The sequence below is a fragment of the Palaemon carinicauda genome, chromosome 8 (assembly GCF_036898095.1).
Source record: "Palaemon carinicauda isolate YSFRI2023 chromosome 8, ASM3689809v2, whole genome shotgun sequence".
In the NCBI taxonomy this organism is placed as follows: Eukaryota; Metazoa; Arthropoda; class Malacostraca; order Decapoda; family Palaemonidae; genus Palaemon; species Palaemon carinicauda.
In genome coordinates this window covers 39,485,896-39,510,037 of record NC_090732.1, presented here as the reverse complement: position 1 = coordinate 39,510,037, position 24,142 = coordinate 39,485,896, and the positions used below count along the sequence as shown (strand labels likewise).

The following is a 24,142-nucleotide window of genomic DNA, read 5'->3' as shown; positions in this document are numbered from 1 at the left end:
AGAGCAACTACCTCAATCACTCCTTAGCGGTAGCCTTTTCATGTTAATGATTTTCGTAATAGTAAGGGCAACTCGGTAACCTTTGATAGGGTTGTTTCCTTTACTGATATTTTGTTGAGAAACTCATCTTATTTCTTAATTAATCTGCTTAATCAGATTTGTTCTTAGGGAGGATGTATTATAAGGTTAAGAATCGAGAGATAAGGATGCTTAATGATTTTGTAAAAAGAAGGTAGCAGAATGTGTATACACGTTTCCTTTGATTATTAGGTATTATTTTTTAACAGCTAACATAGTATAAATTTAGAGGAAACAAAAAGTACATAAATGATTAAATTGACTTTGTTGTCTCATTACTACTTGTCCAACACCGAGTTCATATAGTAGTTAGCCCTTTGACCTAGAGGTAAGATTATTAAAATAAAAAGAATTTAATAATAAAATTCATCCTTTCGATACATACAACTAGGTCACATAATCCCCCTCCCTCCTCCATACTTCAAGTGGTATATGTAGGAATGGAGGTCTCTGTTGAGTTTAAGTTATGGGGACCTAGATGTTCGGATAGAGCCGTGAAAGCCTCATTTATGGACTACTCTTCAAGGCTGAGGCTCCTACACTGGCAATATCCGGAGGAGAGGGTATATAAAGAATTTTTTCTTCTAATGCCGAAAGCTTGCACTTAATAGATATAAGCACTGTGACCTTTAGGTAAATATCAAAATAATAGATTTATTGTCCTTTTATTTTTGTTTTTTGCAGTCATTTATGTACAGTATATGTAGAAAGAATGGTTTTGCTTTTTAAGGTGGATTCAAAGTGTTTTGAGTTCTTGAAATTTTTTATTAGACATTGTAATTTTAATTGTTAAATTTTTGTATAGGTTATTATTAGTTTTTTAATCAAGATTTTGGTATGCTTTATATGTTGCACTGTCATTTGCATTTTACTGTTTGTTTGTGGAATTGTCAAATTTCAACTGTCTAATTACTTATACATGAAATGCATATAGATGCTAAATATTTTCCATAATATTTTGTAAGTTGTTATAACTTTTTTCCAGGTTCAAGGTAAACACGATTGAAATCTACTGTAGGCCTTCTTTATATATGTTGTTATTACTTTTCCAAAAACAGGAATAACATGTGCACAGATATGCATGCTCACAGACACATATTTGTATATACATACATGCGTATTTAAATAATTTAATGATTGAACAAAATTTACAGAATTTTTTTGTCCCGGAGAACGAACAAAAATTCTTAGGTAAAAAGTTTTTAAAGATCATCTTTGCAGCTGGTTTATACGTTGGTCTTGACTAGATCATACCCCAAAAACATTATTTAAATAACTTTTTCGTTAGTTTAATTTATTTTATTGGTTGTTTTGTTTATTCATGCACAATGACAAAAGATGTGTCTTCAGGGTAGGAGGTGGAAAGGGATCCTGGCCCTAGTTCAGTGATATAGGAAATGACATAGTAGAAATTTAGCCGAGTTACACAATTTTGCAGAAAAAATATCTTCCAGATAAGACATTACCCAGCAAGGGAAACAAATTTTATAATGATAATGTATTGAATCATTTCAGAAGCATCTTAAAATATAGGCAGAGACAATTCTCTCTTAATTAGTTTTAAGAAAAATGGTTCTCAAGTGAATCAAGTTAATACCAGAAAAAATTGCAAGAAGAGAAAGAACCCAAGAAGGAAAGTTACCCAACGTTTTCATGAAGGGGAAGTCTCCTTCCATGCAACACTCACACCTCGTCCTCCACTCCTCACCACCTTCCACTCAAGCAAACAACATTCCTTAATAACGTTAAAGTGAAAATGCTACTCACATTGCTCATTTTTATCTCCTGGATTTGTTGTTCAATTTTATCTCCTGAATGTAGATCTGGGGTTTATTAATTCCTTGGTAAAGATTTAACTAAAATTAGTGAATATTGCAAATTATGGGGCATGAAGTTGAACCCTAACAAAACTTAAAGTATGATGGTAAATAGGTCGAGGACACTGGCTCCTCAATATCCAAATCTTTGCATTGATAATGATTAAGACTGTTGGTAATCGATGTATTCTGAGGAAATGTTTTTATTTTTTCATTCTACTGTTTCGAACATTGTTCTCCTATCTGGTTGTCAGCTGCTGACTCTCATCTTAATTTGTTGAACAAAAATTTTGGTCTATTAAATTTCTTATTCCTGGGCTTGATATTAACCTCTGGCACTGCCATTCAGTCAGCTATTTATACATGTATAAGTTTTTCTTAATTCTGACCACCTTTGCATTGAGATCTTCCCATCCTGTATGTAGTACTAGGCATGCAGTTAATTCTAACAGTCTTGCCTTCTCCATCATGTCTCAAAACTACGCAATTTTCTAGAAGTTTTATTTCAGCAGTGACCAGATTGTGGAATGATCTTCCTAATCAGGCAGTTGATTCGATGGAACTTCAAAAGTTCAAACTAGCAGTGAAAGTTTTCATGTTGAACAGGCTGACATAAGACTCTCTTCATAGATAATACATGACAGATCTATTTGGACATTTTTACTGACCTTAAGATATTTTATATTCTTTATTCATTAATACTCATATAGTTTATTCATTTCCTCATTTTGTTTCCTCACTGGGCCATTTCACCCTCTTGGAGCCCTTGGGATTATAGACGTCTGCTTTTGCAACTAGGGTTGTAGCTTGGCTAGTAATAATATTAATGATAATATTAATTATTTGTTTATTCTATTAATGACAATTTTTTCTCTTTTCTTATGCTTTTATTTACTGTACTGTATTTCATATGGTAATATTAGTGTAAAAAGGGCTCATAATAGGAGATCCTTGGGTGGGGAACTGAGGAATGCTATTTCCATTTATTCATATGGGGAAATTGTATTGAGTGTTCGAACATGGTTTTGGAATGAATTTTGTTCGATCTCCAAGGTACTACAGTACTGTATATATATGTCTTTTGTGTGTATATACAGTATATACATACATAATTTACATATATATATATATTTTATATATATATATATATATATATATATACATATGTGTGTATATGCGTATATATGTATATATATATGTATATATATATATATATATATATATATATATATATATATATATATATTCATATATATGTATATATATACATTTATATGTATATATATATTTATACTTATATATTATATATAGTCTTATTTATTCATATGTGGATAGATAGACAATCAGATAGCTCGAGATATCGATAGGTAGATAGAGGATGTGAATTCTTAAGTTTAGAATTTTAATAATAAGATCATCAACTCTCTTGTATGTTTACATAATAATATAAAAGCTGTTTAGACTTTTACATGTATGTTATTACTGTACTGGAGCTGGTAAATATATTTTGATTCTGTTTTCTAATTATGTTTTATTCTTAACAGGTTACTATATTGTCTGAGTCATTGGGAAAGGTGCGTGCTGCCGAGGAGAAGTTAGACCAAGAGAAAGATGATTTGAGGGATCAAATTCGAGCAATGGAACGATATCGCACTGAATTGGAAGCAAAACTGGCTCACTCCCTACGTCAGGAGACTGACCTTAGGGAGGCTCTTGAAAAGGTATGAATTTTTTTGTATAGTGTGCAATTGTTTTAAATTCTCTTTATCGGAGGGTACTGTTCACATTATTTCTTTCATATTGCAATGCAGGCATACTTGAACCCTGGGTGAGTATCTCTTCTACCTTTATACCCAATACTTTATGCCTCTTACTTTTTAGGTAATTTTTTTCTTTATGGTTGTCTAACTTTATTAATATTTTGTACTTATCTAATTTGTATTAATTGCAAGCGACAGTAGTCAGCATTAGCTTGCTGCCTTCTAAGAGGTAAATTATCATAATTGTTTTTAAATTTTTAGCTAGTTTTGATCGCGTCATTTATTAGAATTGCAATTTGAAAACTTTAGATTATTCAGTATATGAAAATCTGCATCCAAGAAAACAATTTTCTTTTTCAGGTTGAATCTTACAGCATCAACCTTGGCCAGGATAAATCTCAGCTGGTCTCCAAGATCACATCTCTTGAAACAGAGCGTGCAGCCTTGGGGACTGAAAGAGCAGAGTTACGTACAGAGATTGAACGTCTCAAGGATGATTTGGCTGTTTTAGAGGAAGAGCGATCTAGCCATGAGAGCACTATCAACACACTAAATGAAAAAATAACACTGTTATCAATTGATAAAGAAAAGGTAAGTTTTATAGAACTAAAGTTAGACAGATTTCAAGTTTTGTATAGGCTTTTAATCAGGGTGCAAAAACGTTAAAATGGTACTGTTTTATATGTGACAGTATGTGGTATTTGAAACAGAAATGTGTGATAGCTCACTTATAGGAGTTAAAGCTAGACAGGAGATTGGATAACCCTCGTTATATTAACAAGTCTTTGAAGAAAGATGAAGTACATGTCCACAGATTGTGAGGATATTTTTTTAATAAGATTTTGTGGTCCTGAAATAGAGAAAAGGGAAATAAAGGCATTTCAGTAAAGATTGAATCTGTACGATGTATGAACAAGAAATGTTTACTGTTGAAGGATTTTTTGGTTAATAAAATATATTAGAAGAAGACATTTATGAATGGTAAATTTGAAATGGATTGGTTGATTCTGAATTTTTAGTTTTGTAGAAAAGACCTTAGACAGTCTATTATTTGGAATAAGTGGTTTCCAGAAATAAATATCATAAAGGACACTGTGCACAGGAAAGAGAATATGGTTGGGCTAATAATGTCAGATAATGTATTAGGTTTGTTTAGATGGGGGATAAGGGGTACACTGTTGACATAAGGTGTAAATGTAGAAAAAACTGATGCTGAATGCAAAATGAAAGTTAATTTTAGATGAAGAAGTCAGACTTAAACTTTCATAAACGTAATTTAAGACAATTGAGTTTAGTAAGAGAAGTTTGTATGTATATAAGAATATCAATAAGATGGTTAAGCATGAAAACACAGAAAAGGATGGAGTTCATGCGGTCAGGGAGTGTTTGATGATATATGTGTGCAAGTAGAAATTAAACCGGATAGTGCTGTGTTGGTAAAATTTGCTTTAGTTGAGAAAAAATAAGGAAATTATATAATGTATAATTATGTGACAGAAGGGAAAGGGAATTTACCTGATCAATAGAAATCCCATTCATTTAATATGCGAGGTACCATCCTGATGAATACATGAGGATTCAAACTGAAACTTAAACACATGTCAGCATAGGAATCTTCGAACCAGATATAAATGAAGGAGTTGTTTAGAATCCTGAAGAATCGAAATGATTAAGCTTGCTTCTATTCAGATTCCTTATTGGCCCTTAAACTGCCAAAAGCTTTTCCATTAAAAACTTTTGTGAGAATTGTAAACCTATGTAGAATTGAAACATTAGATGCAAAAATCGTCAAGAGGAATCCAAGACCACCTTTACCATTGTCGTCTTGAGAATTTTTCCAGTAGTTACTCCAGAAAATTGCCCTCAATGAATTCTTTATATAACTTGGAAAATGTTAGGTCTATTGACCAGGAAGGATCAAAAGACAAGAGGTATTTGATAAATTTCTCAGATCACGACCAGCTCAAGGTGTTCCCAAGCCTTAATAGGGCATAGAATTTACCCTATTGGTGTCTCTAGGAAAGAATCATTCAAAAGTTATCCTATAAGAAAACGTCTGTAACCATCCCAGCAGGACGCTGTCAGAGCAGGAACAGAGTCGTATCACTGTTAATATTCTCTTGGAGTTCCAGAACTCTGGAGTAATAGTAGTTACTGTATGGTAGGGAGAAAAGGAGTGTTTAACAGAGTATCCCTCAAAGCATCGCTAAATTCTAGAGGCTACTGGCATTATAACTTACTAATGTTTGATCTAATATGGGAAGTAACCAAAAAGTGTGCTTGTGCACCAGATGCTGTCTCAACCATAAGGGAACACAATTATTCCCTACTCTAACCACACAATTTACATAAGTTAAAGCATTTTTGGACTCATTTGAAAAAGTTTGGTCTAAACAATTTAGCTAACCTTTAATATAGGTAAGTTTCTGATGACCTCCCAGTATTTCGTCTGTATGAGTCAGTCCCCCTGACTGTTAGGCATTTACTGATTGAGTGTCCTAGTCTTGGAGATATCAGAGAATGATTCCTCTGTAATGTTTGCTGTCAGGATTGCAGATGCATCACCACCAAGGACCAAGATTCTTGCAGGAAAAGTTGTGTATGATGCCAGTGGCACTTTTAAATTCATATTAGGAACTGACCCCCTTACTAGTTTTAAAAGATATGTAAAATCTTAAATGTTTTTTTTATTAAGTTATTTATTGATTAATTTTTATTTTTCTGAGTTAAAATTCTTAATTAATAACACTCCAAACGGCATCAATACACAATTTCACCAGGGAAAACAAAAAAGGAGTACAATTTATTTTGATATTTAGCTATAAGGATTAGATGAAAGCTTAAGATAACATATGAAATGTTGACAAGAGGAGTAATTGAATCCATAACTTACAGTAACCTAGTTCATATAAAAGTTAAAAAGGAATGTGGTTTTATTGAAGATTTGTGGCTTTCAATGCAATCAGTACAAGTGAGTTTGATAAGATTATAAGAAGAAAAAATGGGAATTTTAGTAAAAATAATTGTCTATAATCGCCTGATGTTTATATTGCTTCTCTTTGGAAGCTCAGTTTTATCGACATTCGCCCCTTAAACTTTTTTTTTTCTTTCCATACAAGACTTATGCCTCTAGTGAAGTAATGAGAATGAGACAATCTAGCAGTTATCAGCAAAAACCAATGGCTTGGTCACACTACAGAACCTTCGTCGTTCAGGCTTGAAATAGAAACTTATCCCTATTCTCTTGACACCAGTCAGTTGGGAGGAGTATGCGCTTGTATATGAATACCAAGTTGGTATATAAAAGAAAAATATTATTAAGATTAATTTTTATGAGATTGCTATAAGTATAGAAATAACAATAGATTCCTATAAGTATAGAAATAACAAATTATGTAATTAAAATTCTGTTTATTTCTATGAACCTCCTGTGATGTTCATATTGCTGACTCCCACTCTTTGATGAAGTTGGGTTACCAATGAAGGAAAGATCTATTCATAGTTTTAAACCAAAAAAAGAAATATAATTGAAATTCTAGACACACTTGTAGTCTATATTATTGGTAACAAACCATCTCAAAATACATTTTGTAATACAGGAATCCAAACTGTTTTCTTAAATGATAATTTACCTCCGGATTACCAACAGTATCTATATAATCCCAACACCTTTTGACTAACACTAAAATTTATTTTATTAAACTAAGAAATATTATTTAACCACATTGCCATCGGCTGCTATAAGACCTAAAGCCCATCAATTATGGTAAGCAAACTAGGATTCTGTTAATGCGTAGCAAAAAACTAATTAGTACACCACTGAGCTGCCTGCAAAATCCCTTTCAAAGAAAGATTTCTGCAAAACTTGAGAGGCGTAGGTGCACTTCTAATGGCATGAGCCCTAACCTTCAAGCTTTTCATTAGACTGTGATCTAATTCTTTGTGAACTTCCATGACCAATCTTTTAACAAGAAATTACATTGCTTATTTCGACACGACGATTTTGAATTCTAAGCCCATAAAAGAACACTGGTTCAAATGTTCATAGTATTGTCCAAATAATACTTAACGACTTTTATCAGACACAAAATTTGATTTCTGATGTAGTGTTCTCATCCTTTTCGAAGGAAGGGATATGAAAGAATTGTGACATACTCGTAGTTTTTAAAATAACTTTTACTTCTGAAAGTAGGCAAATGAGATTTCATCATATTAGTCTAGAAACCACATAGAGGACGACTGTGGCACGGAAGAGTATACAGCTGTTCTCTTCATAAAATGATTTTATGATGTCTAGGGATGATTTCTAGCTTTGGTACGTATTCTTGTATGGGAAGATTTTCCCCAAAAGGGCCACCAAGATGGATGCCATACCCAATCAGGAAAACTGTTTATATCTCGAGAACTGATGCTTCTAGGTGAAAACTACAAGCGACTGAATTGGTTCCAAACACTTTTCTATACTTTTCTATACTTTCTACACTTTTTTATGCATTTTTTGCAAATTATGCTAACATAAGGATATGGTCATTCTATCTGTATACTAAGGCACTTCCCCAAATTTTGTTGGGTAGCTGACATCAAACAAATGAAAAAAAGGGGACCTTTCCTCTCTACGCTCCTCTTAGCCTGACAAGCAAGGGACTTAACCAAGTTCGGCTGGTACTGCTAGGGTGGCGCAGCCCTCCCTCCCCAGTTATCCACCACAGATGAAGCTTCATAATGCTGAATCCCCTACTGTTGCTACCTCCGAGGTCATCCAAGGTGACCGGAAGGAGCAGCAGGGCCTACCGGAACTGCGTCACAATCGCTCGCCGTTCATTCCTATTTCTAGCACGCTCTCTTGCCCCTCTCACATCTATCTTCCTATCACCCAGAGCTTTCTTCACTCCATACATCCACCCAAACCTTGGCCTTCCTCTTGTAATTCTCTCATCAACTCTTGCATTCATTACCTTCTTTAGCTGACAACCATTGTCCATTCTCTCATTAGGGCCAAATCACCTCAATACATTCATATCCACTCTAGCTGCTAAATACTTTCTTACACTCGTTCTCACCCTCGCTACTTCGTTCGTAACCCTATCTACTCGAGATACACCAGCCATACTCATTAGACACTTCATCTCAAACACATTCAATTTCTGTCTCTCCGTCACTTTCGTTCCTCACAACTTCGATCCATACATCACAGGTGGTACAATCACTTTCTTATACAGAACTCTCTCTACATTCATGCCTACCCTCTATTCTTTACCACTCCCTTCACTGCCCCCAACACTTTGCATCCTTCATTTTGTTTCTGACGTAGATCTGCTTCCACTCCACCATTTGCTGCAACAACAGACCCCAAGTACTTACTGATCTACTTCCTCAAGTAACTCTCCATTCAACATGACATTCAATCTTGCACCACCTTCCCTTCTTATGCATCTCATAACCTTACTCTTACCCACATTAACTCTCGACTTTCTTTTCTCACATACCCTTCCAAATTTTGTCACTAATCAGCCAAGCTTCTCTTCCTAGTCTGCAACCAGTACAGTATCATCCGCAAACAACAACTGAGTTACTTCCCATTCATGATTATTTTCGTCTATCAGTTTCAATCCTCGTCCATGCACTCGAGCATTCACCTCTCTCACAACTCCATCAACATACAAATTAAACAAGAAGGTGACATCACACTTCCCTGTCTCAGCCCGACTCTCACTGAAAACCAATCACTCACTTCATTTCCTATCCTAACACACGCTTTACTACCTTTGTAGAAACTTTTTACTGCTTGCAACATCCTTCCACCAATTCCATATAACCTCATCACATTCCACATCGCTTCCCTATCAACTCTATCATACGCTTTCTCCAGACCCATAAACGCAACATACACCTCCTTACATTTTGCTGAATATTTCTCGCATATCTGCCTAACTGTAAAAATCTGATTCGTACATCCCCTACCTCTTCTAAAACCACCCTGTACTTATAAGATTGCATTCTCTGTTTTATCCTTAATCCTATGAATCAGTACTCTACTATACACTTTTCCAACCATACTCAACAAACTAATACCCCTTGAATTACAACACTCATGCACATCTCCCTTACCCGTAAATAATGGTACAATACATGCACAAACCCAATCTACTGGTACCATTGACAACATAAAACACATATTAAACAATCTCACCAACCATTCAAGTATAGTCACACCCCCTTCCTTTAACATGTCAGTTTTCATACCATCCATACTAGGTGCTTTTCCTAATCTCGTTTCATCTAGTGCTCTCCTCACTTCCTCCCTTGTAATCTCTCTCTCATTTTCATCTCCCATTACCGGCACCTCAACACCTGCAACAGCAATTATATCTGCCTCCCTATTATCCTCAACATTCAGTAAACTTTCAAAATATTCCGCCCACCTTTTCCTTACCTCCTTTCCTTACCTCCTTTCCTTTTAACAACCTTCCATTTCCATCTTTCATTGTCTCTTCAATTCTTGAGCCAGCCATCCTTACTTACTTCACTTCTTTCCAAAACTTCTTATTCTCTTCATATGAACGACCCAATCCCTGACCCCACCTCAGGTCAGCCACCCTCTTTGCCTCAGTTACCTTGCGCTTTACTTCCACATTCTTCTCTTTATATCTTTCATACTTCTCTATGCTATTACTCTGCAGCCATTCTTCAAATGCTCTCTTTTTCTCTTCCACTTTTACTTCACTCCTTCATTCCACCATTCACTACCCTTCCTCATGCTACCTCCAACAATCTTCTTGCCACACACATCACTTGCAATCCCAACAAAATTTTCTTTTACTAACTTCCACTCCTCCTCTAAATTACCAGTTTTTCTTACTTTCACTCTGTCATATGCTATTTTCAACCTTTCTTGATATTCATTTTTTTACCTCCGGTTTTATTAACTCTTTAACCCTCACTAGCTCCCTTTGACATCCCCCACTCTATTCCCCCACTTTTTTGCTACAACTAATTTTCCTTCCACCAAAAAATGATTAGCCATACCCCTAAACACGTGCACGTTTTTCAATCTTCCAAACATTCCTCTAGTTATCAACAAATAATCCATTAAAGCCCTTTCTACCACTCTTCCATTTGCCACTCCTACCCATGTATAGTTGTTTTTATCTTTCTTTTTGAAAGAGCTAGAAATTATCACCATCTCTTGCTCAACACACTTATCTACCAGTCTCTCACCACTCTCATTTTTACCTGGTACGCCATACTTCCCAATGACACCTTCTACCTCTCCAGTGCCCACTCTAGCATTTAAGTCACCCATGACAACTACAGTACATAATTCTTTTTACCCAGTCCTTCTACACACCTAGTTAATTCATTCCAGAACTCATTCCGCTCTTCCTCACTTTTCTCACAACCTGGCCTATACGCACTGACAAAAGCCCAACATTCCCTACCCAACCTGACCCTTACCCACATTAACCTCGATGATATCTCCTTCCATTCCACAACTTTATATGTCATTCATTCACTCAGCAATGAAGCCACACCCTCTCTTGGTCTTCCCCTTTCAATCCTAGACACTCTACCAGTCACTTCACCAAACATTACTTCACCCTTCCCTTTTATCTTTGTCTCACACAAAGCCAATATATCCCTCCTTCTATTCCTTAACATATTTCCAATCTCACATCTTTTACTCTATCGTACGTCATTGACACACATTCAGACACCCCAAAACTAGAGTGCAGGGAGCAATCACTCTCCCCCCAGCTCCACGTCTTCTATGTCTCACAGGAGTATATAATACAGGAGAGGGGGTTCTCAGCCCCCTCGTCCCGTCCCTTTTAGTCGCCTCTTACGACACGCAGGGATACGTTGGTGCTATTCTAATTGTTGAATTGGCTAATTAAATGCTAATTCTATCATAACAAAAGCTTTACTTATTTAACTTCATTATATCTTCAGGTAAATAATATGGAGTCAGCTGAACATGTGTTATAAATTTAATAAATAAAAAAAGTTAAAATCGAATGATAAAGTAACTAGGCAAAGAAATCCTATACAGTACTGTATACAGTTATGTGTTATCTCCACGAATATGATTATCAGACTGTATATACATAATGGTTGTTACATGACCTTTGTGAAGTTATATGTACTAACTAATAATGAAAACTGAATAAAAAATAAATCAATCAATTAATCATACTGTAAACTGAAAATTTCTTTCAAATCTTATTTTAAGCAAAAAATATCTGTCTCGCCCATCAGTGCCTTTCTAGATATGCACATAATTGGCTTTATTTACTATTATTTTTGCAATTGCTAGAATTTTCACAGCCACAAAAGTTTTAGCATGCTACTGAGTTCATTCGGCATTCCCATAAGTTTGGTCTGTAACAGATCTAGCATTTACACAGGTTAGGAAACTCCTTAGGTATTGAATCTAATAATTTGAGAAGTCCACACTGTCTCTTGTTCTTCATATATATAATGACATGGATCATGAATGCCTACATCGTCCCTTAATAGATTGAAACATCTGTTTTCCCATAGACACACCCTTTAGATGTGCAGATTTAGAGTAGAAGAAGTTGGTGGGAGCTTCATAAAATGCCCTTTTGATGTGCAAATTTAGATTAGAAGTTGGTGGGAACTTTATAAAATCCAAATTCTTCATGCGATGTTACCTGAAGAGGCACAGATCATTTATTCTTTTGAAACCTTTTGACAACCTTATTGTCAAATACTCCATAGCATTTCTAGCATGGTGTCTGATAGGTCTTCCCTTCCAAAGTCTTGAAGAAAATATACATAATCCTTTTCTCGCTTTAGAGCTACATGCTTTGTCACAACCTCTCTAAGGAAATCATAGTCCCTAGAAGTCTCATCTTATCTGACATAGACTTGAACATTTTGAACTTATTCAACAATAGAAGAAAATATGGAATCCTTTTCTTTGACAGAAAAACCAAAAAAAGAAACTGTTGTTGTAATCATTTACAAATATGCAATCTTTTGCCTAGGAACCAGAAGAGACTTCTTCAAATAGTCAAGGGTCTCTAACCTTGCTAGTAACCTGAGGAACCACATTTGCTGGACCCAATTCCTTTCCAACTAATCACTCAAAAATAGGAAATCAGGCATTCAGGTATACTGTAAAAGAAGTGTTGGCTACAGAATCTTTATCCATTTTGAAATGATTGCTATCTTCCTGGTGAGTACGTGAGTGGTCCATATTGAAACCAAAACATAGGCACTTAAATTGGTAAACCATTGACACAGCAATGAAACGAAGATATTTCCTCAAATTGAAATAATTAGGAATGTAAAAATATGCCCCTGAGGGGTGTATTGAAAACATCGAATCTTCTTTCTTTATCACCCCCAGAATTTGTTGATGCATGTCCAGAGAAAATATTGTGAGATCTCTTAACTTGCTGAGGGTTGAGACATCTAGAACTGGTCTCCAACTATTTGAAACCTGGGGCACTAGGAATAACCTGTTATAGAGCCCTGGAGCAGGGTTTAAGACTTCTTGTATCACATCTTTTTCCAGAAGTTGCATTATTTCTAGCTTCAAACTGTGTACATTTCCTGTATTTGTTTGATAACCCAGAAACATGATTTGTTCCTTGGACAAGGGAGGATTGAAACCTAGAAGGATATAGTGACCTTATTTATTACAACTAGCGCCCACAGATCATAACAACCCCTAAATGTGATAATAGTGGGAAAGTCTTCCTCCTACTGGGGTTTTCAGGAAAGGACCACTATAGCATTCTCAGATAAGACCTTTGAGTTCGAAACATCTGCTGGAGTGGATTCTTAATGTTCTACTAGGGTTATGAAAGGAATTCTTCGGGGATAATTCTAAGGCCGTTGAAGCTCTTAAGTAAAAAACGGAAAGTGACCGGAAAGCGTTACTTTGAGCCCTGGTAACCCACATTAGCAATTATTTTAACAATCTTATTTACATCTAAGACGCTGAGGTTGGGATGTCAGTTTATCATCCCATATCCTTTCCCTTCAACCTAACCTCACCTGCATGAAGCAGTAGCAGAGGACCAAAAATAGTGGAAGAAATTGATAAATGTTATTTGTTCTCAGAGACTACCCTAGGGGTAATCATTGAAGCACAACCTTGCCTCTTCTCGTAGCCTATTGGATATGTCCCTGACTGGCAATCTGCTGGACTGGGGTTTGAGACACGCTCAAGCTCGATAGTTTCTTGTAGAGTCTGCAACCTCATGATCATTGTAAGCCAAGAATCGGTGTTTTTGGGGAGCCTATTGGTCTTCATGCTGAGACATCAACTGCCATTGCCTGGCACTCCCTGGTCTTAGCTTGGGTGGAGAGAGGGCTTGGGTGCTAATCACATGTATATATGGTCAGTCTCTAAAAATTTGTCACTGTGCCTTGCCTCTGCCATTCATGAGTGACCTTTAAACCATAAAAGCTGTTACAACCTTGGAAACTCCATATGAAACAGTTTTATTTAAGCAAGTCAGATAATCCCAAGCCAATTCCAATTCCTGATGGCCTGCAAATCTCTATTGTATAGGATCAGAAATAATTCCTACTATATAACCTGTAAGGAGAGTATTTTAAGAAGACTTCCTACTTTATTACCCACAAACAGCATTTCTTTAGTAAATCAGCTTGCGAAGTCTTCATTTAAATATTTTCGTCTATTAACACAAATGACGTGCTCAAGACAGGGCATTAAATTGTAAACTAGAATATTATTTGGTAACAGATTTGTCTGATGCAAGTTAGAACATCTTTGTGGTATAGAAGGCTTCACATTTGAGTAAGCAACTTATCAATTCTATCCTAAAACTAAAAGGGTATATTGAGATGTATTAATCATGTCGAAAGTACCCGTCACCAAGGACTTTAAAGAATAAGCACCATCAGTACTTTAAGTAGCTTATTTGAATATTTTTCAGCAATAAGATTTCGTAAGGTCTGAAAAGGAGAAACCTCATTATAAATGTTAAAGGTTTCTAATGTCATTCTAGTGCCATCTGAAGAGACACACCAAAATGTCAGCTGGGAAAGCCCAATCCCCACTGTGATGCCAATCCACAGCAGTAACCTCCACATTAAACGGCTTAAACTCACACTCTTAAGGTGGGATCGATCAGCTGCCATGTGTAGGCAAGGCAAACTCGTTAAAGGTTTAAAGGTCGATCATGAATGGCATAGGCAAGGGACGGTGACATTGCCCTAGCAACAAGACAATGCCCTAGGTGACCATATAGCATATGATCAGTGCCGGAGCCCCTCTCCACCCAAGCTAGGACCAGGGAGACCCAGGTAAAGGCTGTTGATGACTCAGCAGGTAGACCTATCGGCTACCTAAAACCCCTTATCCTTAGCACACAAAGATGGTAAGGCTGCAGACACTGAAGGAACTAACGAGTTTGAGCAGGGTTTGAACTCCCGTCGGGCGATCAACAGTCAGAGACGTTACCAATAAGGCCGCAACAACCCTGTATTATCGTAGTTGGGCTCTTCCTATGTGTTTTCTTCATCTTTATCTTCGTGTTGAGAAGGATGAACTGAAGTATTGCTTTCTAGTTTTCCCATTTGCACGGGAGTTGCTTTACAGTTGTTTTCAAGGGGATGATTTTGTCAGTTTAAGTAATAGTGGCTAAATTCACCCCATTAGAGTAAACCTGTGATGATCTAGTGGCTGAGCTTGCAGGCGAATGATCTGCACTGTCATCCAAAGCATGATTCAACTGAGCAATTTTTGCCAAAACGTTATTAGAAATATTTTGCTCTGAGGGAATCATATGAAATGCCAGGTTATCCACATTTAAGATACAATACTGCGTTAGAGGACTAAAGGGATATTAGGATTCAAGCTACCACTTCAGGTCTGCCTTACAATCAAGTTTTCTAAAAGAATGGCTAGGATTCCGGGAAGGCAAGGGTTTTATAATAGAAGGGTCTAAAGTAAAAAAAGAATTTGAAGCTATAAGAAAGGATCTTGAATCTTTAATGCGCTGTGCACCATCAGAAACTTTTCTGAATGGAACATTACTATCTGTAGTCTTTACTTGAGAAATGACATTTTGAGTGAAAACTCAATGGCCATATGAAATTTCATAAAACAAGCTAAAGAAGTTGAAAGTTTTTGAAGCTCATCACCATAAAAACTGGATTTGTTAAGCGTTCTATTTGAGTTTAGTGCTGGTGTGTGATTATCACTATCATTGCTGCTATAATCAACTAGCCTAGTCTTCTGTGGATTTCTCCCTGAACTAAAAGCAAGTTTTATTTTAGACTTTGGACTTTTAATTTGTTTGGCACCCATAGAAACATATTTTTCCTAAGAGGAGCATTGAGGCCTTTGCACTCCTGACACCTTTTATTCTAAGCAGTAATTTCTAATAAATTCAAAGGAAAACTTCTTTAAATGCTCTAAAAAGCCACAGAAGTAGCATGCTCAAGCCATCGGTTCTTTCCGTTAACCATTAGTTTGTGTTATTACTTTACTAGAGATGTCTATTGAAAGGAAAGAAAATGGTATTTTATTTTGTTTCAGAAGTAATTGTCAATAAAACTGAGCTTCAAAAGAGAAGCAATAGAAATATAAATGAGGTTCATAGAAGTAAATGAGTATGGTTTATAGATATTGAAGTGAAAGGAATTAAAGAGCAATATGTAAAAATTAGTGATGTCAATCCGCTGTCAGGTTGTGCTTAAATAGCTTTGCAGGAGCCTTGCATAAAGGATTTTCATTGTGGATGATGAAATGAGATATTTATGTTTATTTGTTAATACGACATTTTGAATATATATATTACATAGCATTTCAGCTGTTGGTTTAATTTTTGTGTTCCCTTGTGTTTATTGATAATGAATTCCTATTCGTTTCTGTGTAGATCGAACTGGAGCTGAATGACATCATCACAGAACGTAATGAATTGCATGGACAACTTACCATCCTGGAACGTGTTAAAACTTCATTGGAGAACGAGCTTACTACCATTACCAATAATCTTACCGAAAAAGTCAAGCTAATTGAGAGACTCAATAGTGAAAAGGAAGGATTGACCAAAGAAAATGCTGAAATGGAAGTTAGTAAAGTATAATTTATTTTATTATTGTATAACATTATTCTTTAATAATTTGATATTATGGAATGTTCTTTGATTATGATTTTTCCTTGATACTGTACTTATTAAGTAATAGATTTATCTAGCAAGGTTTTTTCCTAGGTGAAACTGAATGGCGCTGAGAAGGAACTAAATTCGTTACGTGAGAATCTTACCACACTGAAAGCTGAGAAGCAGAGTCTTGAGAGTTTTGCCACATCTTTAGAAAAGAAGTGGTCTAATAATGAAGCTCGTCGCACTCAGCTAGAAAAAGAAAACCAGAATTTGGCATCTGATAAGGAGCGACTCAATACACAGGTATGAATTATTTTATGATTTTTCATGACCAAAAAGTTTTTATCTTTGCATTAAGAACAATGTTTTAGTTCTCTTTCTTTAAAAAAAATACTGATATCCCTTCGCACCTATGCATTTCTTAATTAATACACCATCAAAATAAGGAAAACAGATGATTATAATGATCCCGAGTCCTTATTAAAAAATCATTAGTACTTCAGATACACAAATGTGAGTCAGCTTATAAAAAACATGTGATAAATATGCTATAGAATACATTTTTTTTACAAGAAGATGTATTTATCCCATTCATCACCTTCTTCAGCAGATGGTCATTTTCCTTTCTCTTTACATGGCCAAACCACCGCAACATATTCATATCTATTTTAGCTGCTAATTCATTTCTTACACCCATTCTCATTCTCACTACTTTATTCCTAACCTTATCTAATTGAGATACACCAACCATACTCCTCAGACACTTCATCTCGAACACATTCAATTTCTGTCTTTCCGTCACTTAATTTCCCCACAACTCCAATCCATTCATCACAATTGGTACTATCACTTTCTCATACAGAACTCTCTTTACATTCATTCATAATCCTTTATTCTTTACCACTCCCTTCAGTGCCCCTAACACTTTACATCCTTCATTCACTCTCTGATGTACATCTGCTTCCATTCAACCATTTGCAGCAACAACAGACTCCAAGTACTTAAGCTGATCTACTTCCTCGAGTAACTCCATTCAACATGACATTCAACCTAGCACCACCCTCCCTTCTTATGCATCTCATAACCTTACTCTTATCCACATTAACTATCAATTTCCTTCTTCCACACGCCCTCCCAAACTCTGTCACTAATTGCCCCATTTTTTTCAAGTCTGCAATCAATGCTGTATCATCCGCAAACGACATTTGATTCACCTCCCACTCTTGATTACTCTCTTCTATCAGTTTCAATCCTTGACCAAGCCCTCGAGCATTCACCTCTCTCACAACATAATTAAAAAACAAATTGAACAACCATGACAACATCACACATCCCTGTCTTAGTCCCACTCTCACTGGAAACCACTCACTCACTTCATTTCCTATCCTAACACACAATTTACGGACTATGAATAAACTCTTCACTGCTTGCAATAACCTTCCACCAATTTCATATAACCACATCACATTCCACATTGCTTCACAATTAATCCTAACATAAGCTCTCTCTAGATCCATAAACGCAACATACACCTCCTTACCTTTTGTAAATATTTCTCACATATCTGCCTAACTGTAAAAATTTGATCCATACCTCCCCTACATCTAAAACCCCCTGGTACTTTAAGATTGCATCCTCTGTTATATCCTTAATCCTAATAATTATCACTCTGCCATACACTTTCTCAACTACACTCAACAAACTAATACCCCTTGAATTACAATATTCATGCAAATTACTGGAAAAAAGTGTTAAATTATAGACTGAATTGGTGTTTATGACATAACGTTTTTCAGCTTCGCAGTTTAGCTCAAACAGAACGATCTACCTTGGACTTTCCTTTACATTTGGAAAATTATGTATGCAGAGGTCTTGAATGAAAGCAAATCACAGTAACCATTCTTTTGACATTCAGAATTTTTTTTTTGTGGTACAACATTCCAAAGTCGTATAGAGAATGTTTATTCCGAATTTTATAATCTTGACTTTGGTGTGCTGTGGGGTAGTGTTTTATATGGTACTCTCTTAGTTTAGCAATTAATGACATAGTTGCTCAAGTGACTCGTGGAGTGAAAAGTAGCCTTTTCATGAACGTATTTTTAATATACTATTTGTCAAAAAATCTTTGACACCTACAAAGAATTCTAAAGGCCTCCATTTCAAAAGTATAAGTTTGTACTGTGTCCGTTGATTTCAGACTTTCTGCAGAGAGCACTGAAGCAAAAATGTTTGATAAGAATATTGGATGGAAACAAAATCAAGAAATAAACCTCAAAATCGGTGACAATCAAATACAATTGAAAGATAAGATACAAATTTTTGGATAAATATTTGATATTCACCTTAATTGGAAACCTTGTGTATACTACATAAAATCCAAATGTAAAAATACTGTAAACCTAAAGAAATAGTTATCGAATAGAATATGAGACTCAAAGAAATCAACTTTATGATCTATAAAGCATTAGTGCATTGAGAATGGATTATAGCAGCCCAGGATCTGAAGCTACTTTAAAGTCTTTAGATTTAATACACAGTTGAGTCTAACACTTTGTAATGAAGTCTTTGGATCTTCCCCAAATATCTCAGTATTATGTGAAGATGGGGAACCACCCTTGCCCCTACATCAGTATTTTGTAACCATATGAAGTGCATTAAAGACCCTATCCTCCAATTCTCCCACAAAGAAGTTATTCATCCACAGTGATCTATAGATAATCACGAAATCACCCTTCCCAATAAGAGCAAATAGATTATTACAGTAAAAACATATTAAAATGAACCTTATTCAGTCTTCTCTCTTTACTCCACCTTGGACCTACCTTGGACCTTAAACCAAAGAAAAATATGGTCTCATCTTTTTTTATTTGTGAAAGAAATATAGTCATAATCTGAATCACCATAAACAACTTGCCTTGGAACATATACAAAGGAAATGACATTATGCCATATATATACTGTATATATATATATATATATATATATATATATATATATATATATATATATATATATACATATATATATATATATATATATATATATATATATATATATATATATATATATATATATATATATATATATATATATATCATAGACTCCTTTAAGGAAGGACTGGAACGTCCCCTGCTCGGGGTTTTTAACTTGAGTCTGAAAGATTAATTTGAGTCTGGACTAAAATGACTTCTAGAAGGGCTAGAAACACGTTCTCTGGATCAAAATGGGGGTTTTTGAGGATGGTGAGTTCAATAGTAACATTTTCAACACCACCTGGGATCATCTTCAAGGTCTAAAGGTCATTTATCAAGGTCAAATTTGTGAATTTTGGCCATTTTTGCTCGTTTTTTGTGTGTAACTCATAAATGGTGAGAGATAGCTGATTATAATATGAGGCAAGTCTGCAGAGCTGTCCGAATTTAATATATATTGTCATATATCGTCCTTCAAGAAAGGACTGGAACGTCCCCTGATCGGGGTTTTTAACTTGAGTCTGAAGGATTAACTTGAGTCCTGGACTAAAATGACTTCTAAGAAGGGCTAGAAACACGTTCTCTGAGTCAAAATGGGGGTTTTTGAGGACGGTGAGTTCAATAGTGACATTTTCAACACCCCCTGGGGTCATCTTCATCATCTTCAAGGTCAAAAGGTCATATTTCAAGGTCAAAATAGTGAATTTTGGTCATTTTTACTCGTTTTTTTGTGTAACTCATAGATGGTGAGGGATGGCTGATTATAATAAGAGGCAAGTCTGTAGTTCTGTCCAAATTTAATATATATTGTCAAATATTGTATTACTCAAACATTCCAAACAAGCCCTAAAACGATGAAACACTAAATTGAGAAATAAAGAACGGTATTTCTCATCACAACAAAACTCAAAGACATTAACATTTGATTAGATGAACATCGCTAGATGGAGAGCTTTTCTTGCCTCCTGAGGCATCTCACAGCCTTTTCTTTGTCACTTACATTGAGAACCTGAGCTTTCAATAGAATGTTGGCTAAAGTCGTACATGCTGCATTATTAGTAGCTAAAGGTGCATCTACAAAAGATAACAATTCAGCAAAATGAAAGCGGCAATGCATTTTAGACATGGCATGCAAATTATAGGCATTATGTACAAAAAAGACAGTTGAAATAGTTGGTACACTCAGTCCACCTCTATTCAAATGATCTAAGAACTCAGATGACACCTCGTTACCATCTTCATCATCCATGATATCCTCCATACTAGTGCTATTACAATATTTATGAACAAGGTATCCAGCCAAATATACAACTTTATGCTTAAGGTTATCAGCAGACTTTAAGAGCTCCCGAGTGTCTTGAGGAGTGATCTCGTCAATGAGTTCACTTCGCTCATCTGGATTTATGGAAGAAGTACAATTCTTGTCGCAATCAAGCACACGAGAACTAGATTCTGGCATAATGTCATGCTTTAGAAGTGTCTGCAAATTTGTAACTTTTGCTGCAGCCATAATGTCAACTACATCAATGTAGAAGTTTCCACCACTTCTTTGCCTGGCTTGACCGAAAAACTTTTCCAAGGCTTCATCCGCGAATATAGCAGGAAGAACGTAGTCAAAGTCTTTCTCTGCCAGAAGCAATTTGGCAGCAGCCACATTATTACGTGTAGACACAATGAATGCTTCAGCAGTTTGCTTAGTTAACTTCAGCTTACGACCACTACCTCCTTGTCATGTGCAGGTCGATATAATTTGGCAGGCGTCCTCCAACTTAGTGAAAGATGTACAGTCTGCTGTCCAAGGCTGTCTGGATTCGTCACGTAGATGTCTAGCTGAGAAACGGTCTTTCACATTCATCATCTTGAACCACTCACTCATTGTCTGGGTGAGAATGATGGTGCCTTTGCTGATGCCCAATGAATCCTTGAAGGTCTTTAAGGCAGCGACAGTCTTGTCATTGAACACCTGACATACTAAGGGTACGCTCTGGCGTTGAAGGGGTTTGGGGAAAACAGCGGTGTGCGTCAGCTTGGTTAAGCGATTAGGAGTAGCTCGGTCGATCTCATAAAGCTTCCGAATATCACTCCAGTAAGCTTTGTACTCATTGCCATGTACAAGAAATGAGAGTGTCTGGCCATCAACAGTAATCCAGTTGTTACGAACATTTTTGAAGATGTGCACGTAGTCGTACACTAAGACTTTCCTGGCTTGTGTACTCATAGGTGTTTACCTGTTCAGTTATGGATCTAATCTGGGACCATTTTGAGAGCAAGCTGTTCTTTTGCAAAGGAAAAAGTCGCTTAGGCACCTCAATGCCATCTTTCTCAACTCTATTCAAGAATAGGAATCCAAAAGGTGAATTGACTTGTTGTAGATGAAAGAACTGCTTGACACTTTGTCCAGTAGCGTCAATTCTTGATAGGTAGAGATCTTTCTGGTCTTTTATGACGTTAAAACCAGGAAAATAGGAGCTAATTTTGGCGCGAAATTGGTCGAAATCTCGGATTTTGTCTGCAGCCTCAGCAGCTGCATGCACCTTTTTAGCTCTTGATTGTGATGTAGAAGATGATGTTGGGCGTGGGGCTGAGGTAACCTGCTTCAAAGCTGATTTTGGTATTCCAGGAAATATTGATGGAGGTTGTTTGGGTCGCTTGCCACCCTTAACTGACACCCATTCACAATTGAAATGTGTCTCACAAATATATATCTCCTTCAAGCATCTCAAGCTTTCTTTCTCATTCGGCATTGCCAATATCCATCTCTCCCTCTCCTCAGGAATTTTACATAAGGTGTCCCATCATAGTTCCCTTTACAACCAAAGCAGCTACAGTGATGTGGCATATTGTGAGATCACCAGCTGGACCGTTTCTATAACAAAAACAGAAACAAAACACATTAGTCAGTGAGATTTGAACAGAAAATGGGATTTGCATAGAAAACGAGATAAAAACAGGAAAAGTTGTGGGAGCAAAATGATCTTAAAATTTGAAAATACATAACATATGTCAATTTAAAAAAAAAATCAGGCATGAAGTCTCTCAGACTCAAGTTAAAAACCCCGAGGTCCTGACGTTCCAGTCCTTACTTAAAGGAGTCTATGATATATATATATATATATATATATATATATATATATATATATATATATATATATATAGTATATATGTATATATATATATATATATATATATATGTGTGTGTGTGTGTGTGTGTGTGTGTATAACAAGGCACTTCCCCGAATTTTGAGGGTAGCCAACATTACACAAATGAAAAAAAGGGGACCTTTCCTCTCTACGCTCCTCCCAGCCTGACGAGGAACTCAACCGCGTTCGGCTGGTACTACTACGGGGCCACAGCCCACCCTCCCCCGTTATCCACCACAGATGAAGCTTCATAATGCTGAATCCTCTACTGCTGCTACCTCCGCGGTCATCCAAGGCAACCGGAGGAAGCAGCATGGCTTACCGTAACTGCGTCACAATCGCTCGCCATTCATTCCTATTTGTAGCTTGCTCTCTTGCCTCTCTCACATTTATCCTCCTATCACCCAGAACTTTCTTCACTCCATCCATCCACCCAAAGCTTGGCCTTCCTCTTGTATTTCTCCCATCAACTCTTTCATTCATCACCCTCTTTAGCTGACAGCCATTTTCCATTCTCTCAACATAGCCAAACCATCTCAACACATTCATATCCACTCATTTCTTACCCCCGTTCTCACCCTCACTACTTCGTTCCTAACCCTATCTACTCGAGATACACCAGCCATACTCCTTAGACACTTCTTCTCAAACACATTTAATTTCTGTCTCTCCGTCACTTTCATTCCCCACAACTCCTATCCATACATCACTGGTGGTACAATCACTTTTTTACACAGAACTCTGTTTACATTCATGCCCAACCCTCTATTCTTTACCACTCCCTTCACTGCCCCCAACACTTTCCATCCTTCATTCACTCTTTGGCATACATCTGCTTCCATTCCACCATTTGCTGCAACAACAGACCCCAAGTACTTAAACTGATCCACCTCCTCAAGTAACTCTCAATTCAACATGACATTCAACCTCGCACCATCTTCCCTTCTCGTACAGGGTGTAAAAAAAAAAAAAAAAAAAAAAAAAAACGGCCATCACCAAGAAACGAATAACTTCCAAAATTTTATTTAGATCGACACAAAACTTTAGCTGCATTAGGTCAAGCCTGTGTAGCAGACATCTCCAAAGTTTCAAGTCTGTACAACAAAAACTCTTTGTTTCACTGGCTCTCCAAATGTGCTCCAAATGAGCTCCCCGGCGCTGTAGGCACATTTGGATCCGGCGGGCAAAGTTCTCGATGACCCTCCTGCATTCCTCCCTTGGGATCACTCTTATTGCTGCTGTGATTGCTGCCTTCAGGTCAG

At 36.4% G+C, this 24,142-nt stretch overlaps 1 protein-coding gene across 2 annotated transcripts in view; it reads left to right on the top strand.

Annotated features, from left to right (window-relative positions):
• LOC137645715 (rootletin-like) overlaps positions 1-24,142 on the top strand; it is a 746,485-nt gene that overhangs the window by 508,752 nt on the left and 213,591 nt on the right. For both annotated transcript variants that reach the window (XM_068378593.1, XM_068378592.1), the window contains exons 15-18: positions 3,440-3,616; positions 4,016-4,246; positions 16,540-16,734; positions 16,876-17,070. In XM_068378593.1, coding sequence (XP_068234694.1) covers positions 3,440-3,616; positions 4,016-4,246; positions 16,540-16,734; positions 16,876-17,070 — 798 coding nt within the window. The remainder of the gene's footprint in view (positions 1-3,439; positions 3,617-4,015; positions 4,247-16,539; positions 16,735-16,875; positions 17,071-24,142) is intronic.